The sequence below is a fragment of the Macrobrachium nipponense genome, chromosome 36, assembly GCF_015104395.2.
Source record: "Macrobrachium nipponense isolate FS-2020 chromosome 36, ASM1510439v2, whole genome shotgun sequence".
NCBI lineage: Eukaryota > Metazoa > Arthropoda > Malacostraca > Decapoda > Palaemonidae > Macrobrachium > Macrobrachium nipponense.
This window is the reverse complement of record NC_087220.1, coordinates 33081926-33101366: the sequence shown is the minus strand read 5'-3', so window position 1 is coordinate 33101366 and position 19441 is coordinate 33081926. Positions and strand designations below refer to the sequence as shown.

The 19441-nt window shown below is 42.8% G+C and overlaps 1 protein-coding gene and 1 long non-coding RNA gene across 5 annotated transcripts in view; one reads left to right on the top strand and one right to left on the bottom strand.

Annotated features, from left to right (window-relative positions):
- LOC135203306 (uncharacterized) overlaps positions 1-3757 on the bottom strand; it is a 99227-nt gene extending 95470 nt beyond the window's left edge. The window contains exon 1 of the long non-coding RNA XR_010311909.1: positions 3640-3757. This is a non-coding gene — a long non-coding RNA (uncharacterized LOC135203306). The remainder of the gene's footprint in view (positions 1-3639) is intronic.
- Positions 3758-4051: 294 nt separating this feature from the next.
- The window catches only part of LOC135203565 (zinc finger protein 845-like), a 372325-nt gene continuing 356935 nt past the window's right edge, over positions 4052-19441 (top strand). Inside the window, exon 1 of one of the 4 annotated variants that reach the window (XM_064233311.1) lies at positions 4052-4199. Coding sequence is in view for 2 of the 4 variants with exons in the window: in XM_064233308.1 (XP_064089378.1) it covers positions 4386-4393 (8 nt within the window). In the remaining 2 variants the exon portion in view is untranslated. The other 3 variants (XM_064233309.1, XM_064233308.1, XM_064233307.1) reach the window with 3 other exon arrangements.

Sequence of the window (19441 nt, the reverse complement as noted above, 5' to 3'; positions counted from 1 at the left end):
ACTTATAAATGAAATACATTTCAGAGTATGACACATTTTACTTATTGCATGCTGCTTGATAGCTGTTGTGGGAGAACCATCATCCGTAAACGGACTGCCTAGATAAATGTACTGATTACAGTAACTAATCACATCAGAATTACATACTATGGGTTCTTTGTCTTCCCTAGTACCATTAATCACCATAAATTTAGTTTTACTGTTATTAATAATCATCTCATAGGAATGACAAAATTCATACAAAATCCTTATTTTATGTTCCATACCATCCTTTGTAGGGGATAGGAGGACAGCGTCATTCATCATGACCATAATATGCAACCAAGCAAGAAAACCATCCAAAGGGCAATTACGTTTTATCATTTGTATCATATCATTTACATATAAAACAAATAAAATACATGAGGGCGCACACCAACAGTAGTAGCAAGGAGAGAGGTACCAATCACTATTTAGCACAGAAAATAACTTATGTCTAGGTACACAATCATAAGCTCTTCTAAAATCAACAAAGGTTACAAAAAGCTTCAATTTCTTCCTCCTAACTACGTCCACCAATAGCCTCAAAGTTACTATATGCTCTACACATCCCCTCCCCACTTGACTTCCTGCTTGCTCCCTACACGGCTTAAACCACTGACTAAGACGAGCACATAAGACCATATCGTAAATCTTAGCTATACTATTAATTACATTAATGCCTCTGTAATTACCCGGAGAAACCCTACTTCAGCGTTTGAATATTGTATGCATCTTTGCTGCTATCCAACTTAACGGGTAAGAACTAGACAAAAACAAATTATTAAATAATGTAGCAATTAGCATGATCCAATCAAACGGTAACATTTTTAACAAACTTGGGGGTAGACCGTCAGGTCCACTGGCTTTATTGGCCTTTAACCTTTTTACCTGAGTCTGTACCTCAGCTGGAGTAATAGGATCGTCTAATGCAGGTGTTACATCTGAATGAAAATCGTCTATATCAAGACTGTCTACGTTAGGAGGGTTGAATATTTGCTCAAAATATTCTTTGAAATGTTCATCACTCGGCTTAGAGTCTGAATTACATCATCGGCAGACATCCTGCCGTTGAAAGCTGAACTGCGAGAACAAGTGTTGCAGTACAGTTTGGCCGCTATTGATTTTTTTTCAACACCACTATTGCTGCACACGTAGCTGATACCTGATGGCATAGCATAGTGTGTACCAGGCTTTAATGGATGTCGTATCCGCGGTTACGTTCCTTGCAGTCCGTGTGGACTGCTTCTGTAGAAATACCATTTCTTGATGTCGCGAGTTGAATTCACTGCTTGCGAATTCTGATAGAAGTTCACTCTCGACGTGTTCCGGAAGTCACGTAAAACATAATTTTCATATATGTTTTAGTTATATACCTTCATCATATAAAAATTTCAAGTCATTTGAGCAAAAACTTTTAGTTTTATTAGCAAAATTTATGTTTAAAAAAAAATAGGTAGCGATTTCTCCGCTAATATGACATCAGTTGTATTGAAAATCATACCATAAAAACTGCTTTATAAACGGAAAAATTGTGTGACAGAATTTTTATTTTTTTATGAATTTTTTTTTTAAGTGTAGACACTCAAAAAATCTTTAAAAAAAAAAGAAAGAAAAAATCGGCTCACAAGGAATTGTGGGATTTTTATTCCTCTTTCCAATGATACTTTCTCTCTGAAATTGGATAATAAATAACAGAGTAATGGGCGGCTACCGACATGCGCATAAGTATGTTTTTGAGTTATGAGCTCCCAAAGATTTGCTATGTAAATTTTCGTTTTTTTTTTCTTTTAAAAGTCAAAACATTATTATAATTACTTTATTTGTACTTTTATTGTTGATTTCTACATCAAGGATCCTGGTCCTACCCCTACAAGTGGTATTAATACCTCAGCGTGACACCAGACGATGTTCACGGCGAGACATGAAACTATGAGGGCAGCTGATAACAATGAATTTTCGTGTTTTTCTTTCAGCACACTCCTGGCCTTCGCTAATTTTGCTAGCCTAAGTTGCTGAGTAGCCTTCTTGATCTTAGGTAACTTCAGCATTGCTATAAGTTCACTAAAGTTATAAAAACAACGTAAATAGCTGGTAACCAAACGTAAGTGCATGCAAACCCTTGGACATCTGTGGCGATATTAGTATGCAATTCAGAAATTCAGGGTTGCCGCGAAGTCCGCACATCACCGAGAAACTAGCTCCGCACCGGGAGGTGTACTGTTATTAATTAATTGCCAATGTTATTTTGCTACACTAACTAGAGGAAATAGTCACCCTGATTATATTATATTAACCGTATTGTTACCAGTATATAAGTTGCGTTTACTAATTAAACCTTTTTAGAGTTAAATTTTCCCCGTTCCGAAATTCATTTGCTTCATATCTATTGAAACATTACGTATCTTTACTGATAATTTAGAATCGAACGAGATACGCGGAGTGTTCAGTCTTCATGCTGATTTATTACATTCGATAAATATATATAATAATTATTATATTATAATAATATATATATATATTATATATATATATTATACTATATATTAATATATAATAATATATATTTATAAGTATATATAAATATACATTTACTGTTTTATAGTTATGATTGTTATATACGACTTGATGCGCAAATTAGGCTACAAAGTGAACACGGGCAAGTAAATCTATTCATAAAGTTTGCAGCAAAACGTGGGAAGTTACAAGAAATTTTTTGCGTTCCCCACAGAGTAAGTTGACAAGCTCCATAAATCCTTCGATATTCATAAGTAGTTTATTCTTTCTTTTCTTATTAAGCCGCATTTGTGTTCACTTTAGGGAATATTTGCTGTTATGTTAAATCAAAACGTTTGCTGAAGTAATAATGATAATAAACAACCTAATATGTAATATAGGTCTAGGCTTAAAATCAATGTCATAGGTATTGTGAACTGACAAGAGCGATATGAAACATGTAGGTCTATATGCCACCTTTTATGATACGAATATTTTGAAAAAGAGATATTTCCCCAAGAGAATGCATTGCATATTATGCATGATTTATGGTATAGCCTACATGTGGCAATCCTAAGCCAAACGAATGCCCTATTCAGTGCTATGAGTTTCAAAAAATTGGAAAAGAGCACATCATAATTGGTCTTTTTTTTTATCAATAAGCTACATTAATATAAAGAAAATCCACGATTATAAATACACCACTTCCTAGCATACTGATATCGAAACTTATTCGGTTATAATCTGTTGAATCACTTCAACTAATGCAATTGCCTAGTACATATTTGCAGTTGTTTTCTAAATAAAAAAATAAAAACTCATTAAGCATAACAAAGTTTACAATAATGTAAGTCAGGCTTCACCCTAAGATTAATTCACAAATTAACCAAATTCTACTAACCTATATATATAATTACAAAGGCAAATTGAAGATTGCTGGACCTAGAGAATGAATGCATTCTTGTCAAAATCGGTTCTTAACTGATATTGGCGCTTGAACACTCGAGACTGTGAAAATGGTTCGTTTTTCAAAAATATTAGTATTTTCAAAAATATTATATAATTTCAATCATTTTTTATCAATGGAAAAAAGTTATAAAAGCATAAATATATATGCGGACTTACAGCGCCGCATACGTGAGGAGTGCAGACCTCAGCTCTGCATTTAATGACTCCCCTCGAATCTTCTCCGCACTTTTGGTCGTTTCTCCGCGCTTTGGCAACACTGTTCAGAATCAGATGAGATTTCTCGCCTATCTGACCAGCTCGCCTCCTCTTACAAAGACTATAGTCTTTGTCCTCTTACTACCTTTCATTGTTACCAGATGTATGAGAATTTCGAAAAAAAAAATCTAAAAAAAATCGCTGTATATATGCAAACATAAACACGCAAAAACGATTTTGTCAAACTCATCATACAGACGACGCAGTTACGATTACGTCATAATTTAAAAACGCTATATCTTCATTATTTGTTAAAATAATTGGCTGAAACTTCTGGAAAGCATCCACGGCATTTATCTCCATAGATACAAGCAATAACTCGATTTTTTATTTTTTAAGTGGACATGTCATCCGCCATAGCGCATAACGTACTTGCCGGGCGCTTTCGTTAAGTGGTTGGCCTTGGAATACATTGGTACTACTTAAATCTAATCTCATCGTAAGGCCCAACTTACCATCGGGTACGTAAGAAACCTGGACGTTTAGACTTATTCAGTTATTAATTGATGTAATTTGCCGCCATTTTAGTTAAATATTGAAAAGGGGGAGAGCAGAGCAGACTAGTAGACTACTACTACAACCGACGTAGTCGTCGTAACATCGAGACGCATTTGCTTCTACTCTGCGAACCGCCTCTTACGTCTCGTATGTTTACGTGAGGTTTTAATTCATTATTAGTCTATCTAATTTGCAATGAGTTTATCTAATTTTGCAGCCATTTTATGTATTTAATCAAAGTGTAGGTCAACGGAGCAGCTGGAGAAAGAGAAAGCGGACTACTAGGTACAGGCTACTAGGCTACCTACATCCATCGTAATATGGAGACGTAGGTAGTTTACTACAACCGTCTCTTACGTCTCTGTATTATTTCCATGATTCATAAATTGCATTTTTACCCTAATATACATCTTCATGTCATTTTCCCACCCACAGTTAAGGTGGGCTCGGCTGGTCCACTCGGTTGTTTATGCTACCTATTACCTAGTTGCCATGTTCCTTACAACCCCCCCCCCCCCGCTCTATGTTTTTGTTTGCTTGTGTGTTTGTTATTGGTTGTGTGCTTGATATTTTACATATGGATCAAACCCACAAATCATATATAGCCTATAGCCTTCCTCTTCTACTACTACCACCCAGGGGACTCCTGTGGCTCCGAGGGCTGCTCCTGGTAACGTGTAGAGAACTAGGGCATAACTCCTCTATGGGTATTTCTTTGGAAATGACAGTTTCCTTTAGTATTTTGGCAGCTTATTAGGGTAAAAAAACCGCATGGTACAGGGGTGGACCATGTATGATCAATGTGTACAACCCCAAAAAAAGTCCATTATAGATGCATCCTGACATCGGAGATGGGCATCAGACGCGACTTGTTGTTGGTGAGAAACGGAGCTAAAGACCTCTACTCCGGTGTCAGGACGCGTTATAATGTACTTTTCTTGGGGTTGTACACATTGATCGTACATGGTCCACCCCTGTACCATGCGGTTTTTTACCCTAGCCTAAATCCAAATAGGTTATTGCTCTGTCTGTTGTGGCGATCGCCGAATAGGTAGGTATATCAGTGGCAGTAGTGTGTTAAGGGAGTCATGAGAAATTGGTTTGGCAGCGGCTGTGTCCATTGAGGGTCGGGGATATTGTGTGATTTGATTGATTATGGTGTTGTAAAGTTGTTGTGCATGTCTGGTTGTGGTGAAGAAATAGGGTATAAAACCGCATGGTACAGGGCTGGACCATGTACGATCAATGTGTACAACCCCAAAAAAAGTACATTATAATGCATCCTGACATCGGAGATGGGCATCAGACGCGACTTGTTGTTGGTGAGAAACGGAGCTAAAGACCTCTACTCCGGTGTCAGGACGCGTTATAATGTACTTTTCTTGGGGTTTTACACATTGATCGTACATGGTCCACCCCTGTACCATGCGGTTTTTTACCCTAGCCTAAATCCAAATAAGTTATTGCTCTGTCTGTTGTGGCGATCGCCAAGTAGGTATAGGGTAGAATATCACGACAGGCCAACCCTCATCACGGTGGACGGGTCTTATTCACTCGATATTTAATTGGTGAAACATGAATACAATTGCAACTCTAAGCATACCATTTAAAAGACTGAAGTTTCGTCAACATATTGTGATATATGAAAGCCCCATACGAACTAAAATAAGCATGTGAGCTCTTCGTAAAATATGTTTTCAAGGCAGTTTTGAAATCCAATATGGCGGCTACGTTTTGCATGGACGGTTCTCATCAGTGACGGCCACCATCTTTCCCCAGCCTTCCCAGCACTCATTTGAACAATGTTAGCGTATGTATGTAACGTTTATTGATCTTACTCAAGATTGCAGTTGTAATCAGCACAATAAAACAACATTTTGTTGCCTATATTAGTGAAAGTTATGAAACAAACTTGTTATTCCCGGGGTTATGGTTTGAACTGAATTCATTCTTACCTTGTAATCGGCGGTTTTTATCCCTACTGCCATCACAACTAAAACTCCACAGTGCTTATTTGATTGTAATTATACACTTTGTTCATGCCACTTACCTGACAGATATATATATAGCTGTATTTTCTGACGTCCGACAGAAATTTCAAAAACTCCGCGGCACACGCAGTGGGCGGCCAGGTGGTAGTACCCATTCCCGCCGCTGGGAGGCGGATATCAGGAACCATTCCCATTTTCTATTCATATTTTTTCTGTCGCCGGTCAGTAAACATCTGTTTACAGACCTCTGCTCAGGATTTTTTGGAAATTGACTCGTTTTTAAGTATCTGATTGATTTTGTTGGTATTGAATTGGATTGTTGAATTGGCATGCGCGATAGTGGACCGTTTTTTGATTTTGGATTGACTTTTTCTCTATAAGATATGTCTGGATCAAGTGGTTGTGAGTTTCAGAGTGTGTGTGAGGGCTGATTGTAAGGTGAGGCTACCGAAAGCATCGGTAGACCCCCACACAGTATGTATGAGTTAGTAGGGGGCTTCATTGTTTGATTGATCATCGGTGCAAGGAATGTGAGAAATTGACTGATGATGAATGGAGAGCATATGAGTCCTATCGCCTTAATTGGAGCGCGATAGGAATCAGGAGGTCTTCCTCAAGAGTGGTTCTTCCAAATGTAAGACTAACGTTTCTCCTGCACTAACACCTGTAGTGTTTACAACCCCTAAACCCTGTGTTGCCTTCGGGCTCTGATTCTGTGTCGGGAGGAGCGGATGCTCTCTCTATGATTTTGGAGTCCCTTCGCACTCTGGAGACCAAAGTGAAAGCCTTAGAAACTGGCTCGGTGCAAGTGTGTGATCGTGCCCCCAGTGTTGTGGAGGGGGCGTCAGATCGGCCCCATAATGCCTCTAGGCCTAGACCTCTATCAGACTCCCAAGACCCCAGGGAGGAGGTATGTCGAAAGCCGCAAGAGGGTTACGGGGGCTTCCCACCGATCTGGCGTCCCTTCGGCAGACCATGTAGCAAAGACCCAGGCTGCCAAGGACCGTGCACGAGCACGCGTCATGAAGGAGTGCTTCTCGTCCTCCGAAGCGTCCTCCCCGCGCAAGGGGTGGAGCGCTCGGAGAGAGACTCGTCCGTTAAAGAGGACGTTTCTTGCGGAGGGACGCTTCACGTCCTCTTTCGCCGCTTTCGTCGGAAGACGCTTATGAAAAATGTCTTTCCGCCTCAGAAGAGAGGTAGGATCTCCTCCGATGAGGACGCTAGGTTGCGCGCACAGGCGCGTATACCTGAGAAACAGGTAGCTGTTCCTTTGAGAAGGAAGGAGGCGTCCCCGTCGCCCCTCGTCTTCTCACAGGACCAGTCCTGCTTCCTCGACTCATTCTTCTCCAACGAAGAACATTCTTTTGTCCCTTCAGGACCAGCTATCCTCGCTTATGGCTCAGAGGACTCGCCCAGCAGCAGTCGAGCCTAAGCGGAGGAAGGACCTTAGACTGCCTGTCAAGAGGACTAAGCAGTCTCCGTCTCCTTCTCCTCCTGCGTCTCGTTCGCCGATCGCTTCTCCTTCAGCGATTCGCCGATCTCGTTCGTCTTATAGAAGGACGTTACGACAGGACGCTTTTGAAGACGCTTTGTGCAAGGACGCTCGGCAGGACGTTCGGCAAGATGCTTGTCAGGACGCTCCGTCAAGGACGCTTGCAGGACGCTAGGCAGGACGTTCGTCAGGACGCTTGGCAGGACGCTAGGCAGGACGTTCGTCAGGACGCTCGCCAGGACGCTACACAGGACGCTCTCCAGGACGCTAGACAGGACGCTTGGCAGGAAGCTCGCCAGGACGTTCAGGCCTCCTTTCAAGACGCTTTCGGGGATTCTGAACAAGAAGTCTTACCCCAGACGCTTTTTTTACGCGCTCAGGCACGTATGCCAGCGAAGAGAGGTAAAGACGCTTCTCGGGCAGGTGAGACTGCCGCGGAAGGCGCGGAAGACGCTCGTCCGCCTCAGGACGCTCTTCCATCAGCGAGCAGTAAGCGTCAGAAAGAAGACAGCCGTGATAACGGCTGCATCTTGCAAGGATAGGGGGTCCTTTGATCTTGCTAAGGACCCGCCAACCAATAGGACGCCTTCTCCTGACAGACGTTCTCCTCTTCCGTTTAGAGAAAAGAAGGAGAACTAGGTAGTTCGGCTGAATCGGGTGAAGAGGAACCTGCTACAGCCCCTTCTACCTCGGATTACAAAGTCCTAGTTAGACTCTTGCGTTCTTCTTGAGGACAAATTTCAGCCCACAGCTCCCAAGTCTCCTCGTGCACAGTTTTCTTCATCGAAAACGGGGAAAATCCCGGAGTTCGTAGAGATGAAGACTTCTCTATCGACAAAGAAACGTGCTTTCAAGAAGCTCCAGGATCTCGGATGATAAGAAGGAGAGACCAAGGCAAGACGACCTTCGCCTTGCCTCTACTAAACTTAGTGGTAAAGGAGGCATTTGGTATAGGACCAAGGACGAAGTGGGAGTTCGTATCCCTTCTTCGGCTCAAGGAGATTTCTCCAGCCTTGTAGACTTACAGAGGAGGTCGCTTTTACCCTCTGCCAAGGTAACTTGGACCGCGTCGGAGACAGACCATCATTTGAAAGGTCTGCTCAGGACGCTGGAAGTCTTCAACTTCCTTGATTGGTGTTTGGGAGTTCTGGATTTGCAAGCGAGAAGCCCAGAATCTCTTAGTCTGGGGGAGCTGTCCAGCGTGTTAGCATGTATGGACAAAGCCGTCAGGGATGGTTCGGAAGAGCTAGTATCTCACTTTGGAACAGCTTTGTTAAAAAAGAGAGCTTTGCTGTGCAACTTCACAGCTCGTTCAGTGACGCCAGCTCAGAAAGCGGACTTGTTGTTTTCGCCTCTTTCGAACCATCTCTTCCCCCAGACTTTGGTAAAGGACCTGACGAACAGCTTACAAGAGAAGGCTACTCAGGATCTTTTGGCCCAGTCTACAAGACGGTCGGCCGGACCTTCAACCTCTTCGGCTGCAGTTCGTCCGCCGAAGAAAGTAAAGCCCTTTCGTGGGGCTCCCCCCTCGAGAGCAGCTCCTCGAGGAGAGGGTTTTCACGAGGAAGAGCTTCTTTTAAACCAAAGCCTTCCAAGTGAAAAGCATGTCCTTCAGACACCAGTCGGAGCCAGACTGAAGTATTTTGCGGGAGCGTGGAGAGAGAGAGACACGGACTCTTGGTCCCTCAAGATCGTGGAGCAGGGGTACAAGATCCCCTTTTTAGATCTTCCTCCTCTTTCTACGACTCCCAGAGACCTTTCTCCATCCTACCAAGGAGAAAAGAAGAAAGTCTTGTTCGATCTCCTTCAACAGATGATCGACAAAAGAGCGGTGGAACAAGTCGCGGACCTGGGGTCTCCAGGTTTCTACAACAGAATCTTCCTAGTACCAAAGCAGTCGTCAGGTTGGCGTCCAGTTCTAGATGTAAGCAGGCTCAATCTTTTCGTGGAAAAGATCAAATTCAGATGGAGACGCCTCATTCTGTTCTGGGAGCGTTGAGACCGGGCGACTGGATGGTATCCTTGGACTTGCAGGACGCGTACTTCCACATCCCGATCCACCCTCTTTCAAGAAAATATCTAAGATTTGTCTTGAACAACAAAGTTTGGCAGTTCAGAGCGATGTGCTTCGGACTGACCACGGCTCCGATGGTGTTCACAGTAGTGATGAAGAACGTAGCGAGGTGGCTACACTCTTCGGGAATAAGAGTTTCCCTATACCCTCGACGACTGGGCTGATCAGAGCGTCGTCGAGAGAGAAGTGTCTGAAGGACTTGCAGTTCACTTTAGCCTTAGCGAAGTCCCTGGGATTCTGGTCAACCTCGAAAAGTCGCATCTGACCCCAACACAGTCCATCGTGTATCTGGGGATTCAGATGGATTCAGTGGCTTTTCGAGCGTTTCCGTCCCAGGAACGTCAGGCAGCTAGGCTTAGAAAAGATCTCAGCCTTTCTAAGGAAGGAGACTTGCTCGGCGAGGAATGGATGAGTCTGCTGGGGACCATTTCCTCGCTGGAAAGGTTTGTTTCCTTGGGAAGACTGCACATCAGGCCTCTCCAATTCTTCTTGGCAGACGAGTGGAAGGCAAAAGACGATCTCGATGCAGTATTGAGGATATCGATTCCGATCAAGAACCACCTAAGATGGTGGTTGGACCCTCAGAAGCTGCAAGAGGGTGTGTCCCTAAGTCTTTTGAGCCCCGACCTAGTGTTGTTTTCAGACGCTTCCATCACAGGATGGGGAGCAACACTAGGGGGGAAGGAAGTGTCAGGCTCCTGGAGAGGGGAACAGGTAGCCTGGCATATAAATGTAAAGAAGAAACTGGCAGCAGTATTTTCTGTCCTGCAGTTCTTCGAGAAGAGTTTGGAGAACAAGATTGTTCAGATAAACTCGGACAATACCACAGCACTCGCTTATTTAAAAAACCAGGGAGGTACACACTCCAGAGCGTTGTACTCCCTAGCGAGAGAGATTCTGCTGTGGGCAAAAAGGAAAGAGGTAACGATCCTGACGAGATTCATTGCAGGTGTGCAAAACGTCAGGGCAGACCTTCTCAGTCGTCGGGACCAAGTCCTTCCGACGGAAATGGACCTTGCACGAAGGAAGTTTTGTCGAGACCTGTGGACGCTGTGGGGACGTCCACTGGTCGACTTATTCGCAACGTCAAGGAACAAGAGACTTCCTCTTTACTGCTCCCCGGTCCTGGATCCAGAGGCAATCGCGGTGGAGCGTTGCTTTGGAATTGGACGGGCCTGGACCTTTATGCCTTCCCACCATTCAAGATTCTGGGGGAAAGTCATGAGGAAGTTTGCGGCCTCGGAAGGGACAAGGCTAACCCTGATCGCTCCGATGTGGCCAGCAAGAGAATGGTTCACAGAGGTCATGTCTTTCCTTGTAGACTTTCCAAGGACATTGCCCTGGAGGAAAGATCTACTCAAACAGCCTCACTTCGAAAGGTTTCACAAAAACCTCTCCGCTCTGAGTCTGACTGCGTTCAGACTATCGAAAAGTTGGCCAGAGCGAGAGGTTTTTCGAAGGCAGCTGCGAGAGCAATCGCACATGCGAGACGTGCTTCCACAAGAGCTGTTTACCAGTCGAAGTGGGCTTCCTTCAGGGCATGGTGTAAAAAGGAGGAGTTTCCTCTTCCTCGACCTCTGTGAACCAGATAGCTGATTTTCTGCTATTTCTCAGAAATGTGCAGAAATTAGCGGTCCCTACCATCAAGGGATATAAAAGCATGTTGTCAGCGGTTTTTAGGCACAGAGGCCTAGACCTGTCTGACAACAAGGATATTCATGACCTTTTGAAGTCTTTCGAGACCTCGAAGGTTCCTCAAATGAGACCCCCTTCATGGAATCTGGATGTAGTCCTGAAATTCCTTATGTCGAACACTTTCGAACCGCTTCAGACAGCGTCTCTTCGGAATCTGACAAGGAAGGCTCTTTTCCTAACTTCTCTTGCGACGGCTAAGAGAGTTAGTGAAATTCAAGCGTTTAGCAAGTTAATGGGCTTCAAAGGGGACAATGCTGTCTGCTCGTTGAACCCATCTTTCTTGGCGAAGAATGAAAATCCTTCGAACCCTTGGCCGAAGACTTTTGAGATCAAAGGTATGTCAAGTCTGGTGGGCCAAGAACCAGAGAGAGTCCTTTGCCCGGTAATGGGCTGCTCAAGTTCTACGTGCATAGAACTAAAGAGGTTTAGAGGTCCCTCAGGTAACCTCTGGTGCTCTGTGAAGAGGCCAGAGTTACCTTTATCAAAGAATGCAGTGGCTTTCTTTCTAAGGGACACCATTCGGGAGGCTCATTCATCTTTCCAGAAGACTGATTTGAGCCTCTTTCCGAGTAAAACGCTCGAAGTACGAGCCGTCGCTACCTCTCTTGCCTTCCAAAAGAACATGTGCAATCAAGGACATCCTCGATTGTACCTTTTGGAGGAGCAACTCCGTCTTCGCCTCACATTACCTAAGGGATGTGAGAACGATCTATGACGATTGTAATGCACTGGGGCCATACGTTTCTGCGGACACAGTATTGGGTCCGGAAGTAGCTCTTTCCCTATTCCTTAGTTAGGTTAAGTTAGGTTTGTTGTGTTTTTAGGTTGTGGTGAGTCTTATGTGAAGATCTCCCATCCGTTAGCTAGTTTTAAGGGGTTTGTGTATAGTTGGTCAGGTGGTGGTCAGTTGCTTCGTTGCCCTCATTTGTGTATGGCCTCGATGATCTTGTCACGCTGAGGTCTCGCACCCGTTGACAGATCATCCAGAGCGCACCAGCACTACAGGTCTCCACCTGGCTGGCAACTCTGTAATTAAGCAAAAGCAGCCTTACGTGACAGTAATCACATAGTCTACTTTGCAAACAGGTAAGGAACCAAGATGTATATCATCTACTTAATTTTAGTTTCCCAAAAAATCCTATTCTGTCTTTCCCCACCATCCGAAGGTGTGATTCAGCTATATATATATCTGTCAGGTAAGTGGCATGAACAAAATGTTATTGTTATTATACAATTAAGTTTGTTCATACTTACCTGGCAGATATATATAATTAAATGCCCCCGCCCTCCTCCCCTCAGGAGACAGAGGCATTAATAAAAAATATGAATAGAAAATGGGAATGGTTCCTGATATCCGCCTCCCAGCGGCGGGAATGGGTACTACCACCTGGCCGCCCACTGCGTGTGCCGCGAGTTTTGAAATTTCTGTCGGACGTCAGAAAATACAGCTATATATATATCTGCCAGGTAAGTATGAACAAACTTAATTGTATAATAACAATAACATATTTTGGTCTCAGTTCACTCCACATTGCACTTTAAACCCGTTGCTGTTCCTGGTTTCTAAGCGCGCGCGCCATAAACACAATTACGAACAGCAGACGACGACAGACAACGAAACTGCAAAGTTTTATTCCCTAAACTGTTTACTTTACTCGTTATTTAGTTTAAATTTACTTTGTTATTTAAAAATTTTGATTTAATTCATGTATATTATCCCTTTTTTGCAACCAAATTACCCCGAAAAATTACAGATATTTCTAAAGTAGATAAAATCAAATGTTTCTAACGTTTTCGTACATCTGGCTGCCGAAAACCATAGAGAGGAACGAATACGGAAAAGTGCATAGAGGAACGACTACGTTTTTTTTTTTTTTTTTTTTTTTTTTTTTTTTTTTTGCTTTTTTGTTTTTGCTAGCACTTTTCATTGATTTCAGTCTTTATTAGTATTTTGAATTTCTTTAATAATCGTATGCCAGAAATAAATGTAACCTTTAATGTTGCATGCTAAGAATGGCAAAATCATCGTTGCCACATTAGTGGAGGCTTCACACATACGCGTTCCATTATTATAAACTGTTTCCATGAATTCTAGTTGTCATAGTAATGCAATAATGATGAAAAATTGCTTTAATATTTATGTATATATACTTCCAATACATAGCCTAATTTCACCAATTTCAACGTTTTTTGTGTGTAGTCTTATACCCAGTTTGGAGGGTCAACACATTACCGAATGGCAAACAGCGGAGAGAGAGAGCAGAGAGAGAGAGAGGAAAAAGAGACGAGAGAGAGAGGAGAGAGAGAGACAAGAGAGAGAGAGAGAGAGAGAGAGAGAGAAAGGAAGGCGGAGGAAACGAAGAAGAAAAGGGATGGCGGTGGAGGGGGGGGGGGGTGGGGGTTTTTGGGGTGGGGAGAGGGTAGGTGGAGCTTTATACGCGTGTTCGTATCCATTTTCTGCATAATGGAGTTTTTGTCTCTTAGGTTACCAGGACAAAGTGTCGTTATTCTTTACGATTAGTGATTCACGATACCCTTATAAATTACGGCACTGGGTGTAATGCACTATAGCAAAATCTCGTTCTGTTAAGAGTGTTCGTTACAGAAATAGGTATTGCCCAAAAACGTGCTTGCACTGTCTCTGAACCCATAGTAGACATGCTGCTTAGTTTTGTCAATCAAGTTTTTATAACCAACGTATTTTTTACAAGCTAGCTATTGAATAAATTTGTATTTTTCTCAGTCAAAACATATGCCCCTCAATGCTAACTTTCCTCTTTTAACGACTTTCGGTCATTGCAAATTCGGCCCCATAATTTCTTATGGTGCGAAAACAGACAGAGGCCCATGGACCGAAAAACGATTGCGTCACACTACGGCGATAATCCAGCAGTAAAACATCTTCATATATCCAAAAAGTAAATAATAAAGATATATATGCGCATTACGATTATAACAATTACATGCTATAGCTGATAAACAATCTGCATGAATAACTGGTAAACTGTTCTGCAATGACAGTTGAGTATAGCAATTATTACAATAGGTACGAAAGTCAAGATGTCGTGACGTCATAATACAGAACTTAAAAGAACGTTCTTCTTCTTCTTCCTAGCTTAAACCCATTTTTATATGGGGTCGCCATTACGAATGAGTCGTCTCCATCGATTTCTGTCTTGTGCCTCATTCTCATTTATACCTTTCAATTCCATATCTTCCCTTACACAATCACGCCATCTCTTCTTGGTCTTCCCTTCTTCCTTCTACCCCGCACTTCCATTTCCATCGTATGTCTTCCAACATGACGTTCCTCCCTTCGTAACAGGTGTCCATACCATCGAAGCCTTCCTTCCTGTATTTTCTTCGATATTTCAGCTACCTTTGTTGATCCTCTTATATACTCATTTCTAATCCTATCTTCCCTTGTTACTCCCGACATCCATCTCAACATTCTCATTTTCGCTACATCCATCTTCTTCTCCTCTGTTTTCCTCATACTTGCCGTTTCTGTTCCATATAAACATTGCTGGTCTGACCACCGTCCTATGGAACTTTCCTTTCAATTTCAGAGGAACCTTCTTGTCACAGAGTACCTGATGCAGACCTCCCAAGGTTTATTCCATCCTGCCTGAATTCGGTGTCTCACCTCTTGGTCCATCTTCCACTATCCTCCAATACGGACCCTAAGTACTTGAACTTCTGTACTTTCTTTATTTCTTCCCCACCCAATCTTATGCTACTTCCACCGTCCTCAGTAATACTAGAACACATATATTCGGTTTTTGATCTGCTTATTCTCATTCCTCTCTCCTCAAGTTGCTGCTCTCCACCTCTCCAACCTCCCCTCCAACTCCTCCTTCCCCTCTGAACACAACACAATGTCATCCGCGTATAATATGCACCATGGCACTGCTTCTCTAACATCCCTGGTCATTACATCCATCACGATGTTGAAGATGAATGGGCTAAGTGCTGACCCCTGGTGTAAATCGCAACTCCATTCTTGCAAATCCATCCGTTTCTCCACCCAAACACTACTCCTCAACTCTAGTATACACATTCCTGTACATCTCCTGAATAATTCTGACATACTTTTCCGGCACCATCTTCTCCCTCAAACATCTCCATATTTCTTGCCTTGGCACTCTGTCATAGGCCTTTTCAAGGGTCTATGAATACCAGATGCAGGTCTCGTTGTTTTTCTCTGAATTTCTCCATTAGCTGCCTTATGCAAAATATTCCATCCGTTGTGCCGCTTCCCTTCATAAATCCTAACTGTTCCTTCCCTATTCTAACTTCCTCTGCTCAGCCTGCTATCTATGATTCTTTCAAAATCTCAACGTGTGAGACATTAGTTTTATACCTCTATAATTACTGCATTCCTGGACATCACCTTTACCTTTAAATATAGGTATCAATATGCTTTCCCGCCATTCTTCTGGATCTTTTCCTGTTCGAATATTTTTACCATCAGATCATACAAGATGTCTACCCCTTCCTCTCCTAAGGCTTTCCAAACTTCGACTGGGATTAAGTCAGTCCTGTTGCCTTCCCATTTCTCATTCTTTTTAAGGCTCGTATCACTTCATCCCTAGATATCCCCATTACCATTCCCATGTTTACTTGTCCATCCTCTCTTACAAGTCTTTCATTTTCTTCATTTAGCAGTTGTTCGAAATACTCTTTCCATCTTTTCAGGATGTCTTCTTCCTTTTTTTACGACAGTTACCATTCCTATCTTTCATTTGCTTAATATGGGTGATGTCCTTTGTTCTTTTATTTTCTTACTTTTGACAGTTTGAGCATCTTACTCAACCCTTCCTTGGTTTCCAGTTCATTATAAACCTCTTCATATGCCCTTGCCTTAGCTTGAGCTACCACCCTTTTTAGTTCTTGTTTCTTTCTCTTAATCTTTCTCTGTCCTCCTGCCCCAGCTGTGATCTTCAAATCTCTTCTTTGCCTCCCTTTTACCTTTCACCACTTCCCCCACCTCTTCTTCCCACCACCAGCTCTCCTTTTCCTCCCATACTATTCCATATGTTTCCCCCTAGTATCTCCTTTCCATGTCTTCTAATCACTGATGCATTATGCCTCCACCATTCTCCCACATCTTCAATTCCCAGATCAACCTCTCCCAGCACTCTTCTCCTGAACTCTCTCTTCTTATCATTATCCCTCCCTAACAATTTTATACCACTTGATTTTCTTTACCCCATTCTTTTTCGTTTTCTTTTCTCTTTTCATCTTTAAATCCATACAAGGGAGCCTATGTTGGGGGGCCACGTGGTCACCTGGGATAACTTTACAATTCCTAACTTCCACCAGCCTTGATCTATTGTAAAGGAGGTAATCTATTTGTGTGCATCTACCGCCACTCCTGTATGTTATCAAGTGCTCCCTCTTCTTTTTGAAGAATGTGTTCACTATTGCCATATCAAAGGAACACGCCAAAGTCTACTATACTCTTTCCTTCTGGGTTTCTCTCCCAATCCCATGTCCTCCATGCACACGTTCAATTACATCCTTTTCATTTCCGACATGTCCATTAAAGTCTGCCCCCACTACAGTCCTCTCCTGCTCTTCCAGTTCTTGCGTTACCTCACTCATTTCGTTCCAAAAACGGCTCTTTTCTTCCTCTGTGCAGCCCACTTGTGGAGCGTAAGCGCTAATGATGCCCATCTCGGGTGTCAGGACGCGTTATAATGTACTTTTTCGGAGGGTGGCTAGCGTTGATTGTAGGTGGCCTGCTTGGCCTGCTGTGATATTTTACCCTATCAGTGGCAGTAGTGTGTTACGGGAGTCATGAGAAATTGGTTTGGCAGCGGCTGTGTCCATTGAGGGTCGGGGATATTGTGTGATTTGATTGATTATGGTGTTGTAAAGTTGTTGTGCATGTCTGGTTGTGGTGAAGAAATAGGTTGGTTGTGCGTTTTGGTGTTTGTGTCTGTGAGCTGGCGGTTGGGGACAGTGTTGGTGTTGGCTGTTTGTTGTTGTGTTGTGGTTGTCATGGTGTTTTGAGCTGTTGGTGTTCGTCTGCACAGTAATTTGTTGTGTTGTTAAGTTGTTGTATGATTGTAGTTCTCAGTTTGTTGTTCTGTGTTGTGAGTCTCGGCGGCAGTTGTGTCTCAACTAGCATAGCCTATATCCAGCAGACAGCACAGCACCTACCTAACCCTGAGTATCTGGAGTTTGAGGGGAGTACATGTCTGTGTTTTGGCGTCTTCTGTATTTCGGTAAGCCGGTTTTCCTGTGTGTAAAAAGTAACGTAAAGGGGAAAGAGGAAAGTGTGGCTGTGGGAAAATTTGTCAACCGGTACGATTAACATAACTGTGGGGAGTTTCCTTGCTTTCTTTGCTTGCTTGTGATTCTGCCACAATAGGGTCATTTCCTTTGGGTCATGTCAGGGTATAGATCCTTAGGATGGGTTAAGTTACAGTTCATCCCAGTTGAAACATGACCCTAGCCTACAAAAACCGACCTCACCTGCAATTCTTACATACTTTTAATCATCTTGGTACCATGTACCACTGAAGGAGGATAGGATAGTGTTTTGCCAAGTTTTCTTAGCCTAACCTTACTAACACTTTGCAGGCTGAAGGGTATATAAAAAGGGAGCAGAACAATGACTAAATCACTGTACTACTGTACTTGTGAAAATGAAATATATACATTCCATTAGATCTGGAATGCAAGAAGACTTCACATTAGTGCATCTTATCGCAGAACTTCAGTTGATAAATTACTAAACCTCCCTTCACTTTCTATTTTAACAAGTGGGAGGGATGGCATTAGTAAAGCCATTATGTGAATTGGTGGTCCCTTGTGTCAAAGAAAAGATTGCTGGCTTACATGAGTTCTCCATTTTCAACTCCTTCGCCACCCTCTTCCCACAGGAGGAAGACAGGGAATCCAGGTGGCCTCTCGGAAGGGATCAGAAACCCGCAAACACTTACATATGGGTGATTGACCAGTGTCCTACTGTCTCCTTATTACTGGCCTTTGAACTGACTTTGTGTCAGCAGTGGGATTAGCTCTTCCTCTTGTAGTTCTTCAGAAGTATGTTGTGCAGAGCCGGTGCATACCTGGTCTACAGACGACTGTAGCTCTACTGCCTCTTTGCTTCCTTGGAAGTACACTTGGTTAAACCAGCAAAGCCAACTATCTGCACTTTTATGGTCTTGTAAAGGACTTCAGGTTTGTTTACTTAGGAAAAATACAATTTGCTTTTAGAAATTGTGATTTTATTCCCAATGAAATGTATTTTATAAAGAATATTTTCATACAATCAACTTACCTGTCAGATATATACATAGCTAAGACTCCGTCGTCCCCGACAGAAATTCAAATTTCGCGCACTCGCTACAGGTAGGTCAGGTGATCTACCGGCCTGCCCTGGGTGGCAGGACTAGGAACCATCCGTTTTCATCATATTTTTCTCTGTCGCCGGTGGTATCAACATTGTTGTTATTACCTCCTGACTTGGATTCTTTTTTCAACATTTGATCAACGTTTTTCGACTTTTGGTGACGTATTTGGATCGTGTTTTGGCATTCGCTACTGTGGACGTTTTTGGAATAACTCTTTTGGATTTTTCTCAGGATGTCTGATTCTAATGTGAGTGTGAGAATGTGTGAATGTAGGCTTGCCAGGGTGAGGATACCGAAAGCTTCGTTGATCCTCACACTGTATGCCGTAAATGTGGGGGGGGGTGCAGTGTTCTGCTATTAACACTTGTAAGGAATGCGAGAGTTTGAATGCAGAAGAATGGAAGACTTTGACTTCTTATTTGAAGAAGTTAGAGAGGGATAGAGTTAGAAGACTGAAAGGTGTGAATTCAAGGCCTATTGAGCCTTTCAATGATAATTCTAACCCTAATTCTGGAGATTCTCCCTATAAATCTCATTCTAGAGTGTCTTTCGGATTCGGCATCGGAAATCGCCAATCTGAAAGCGA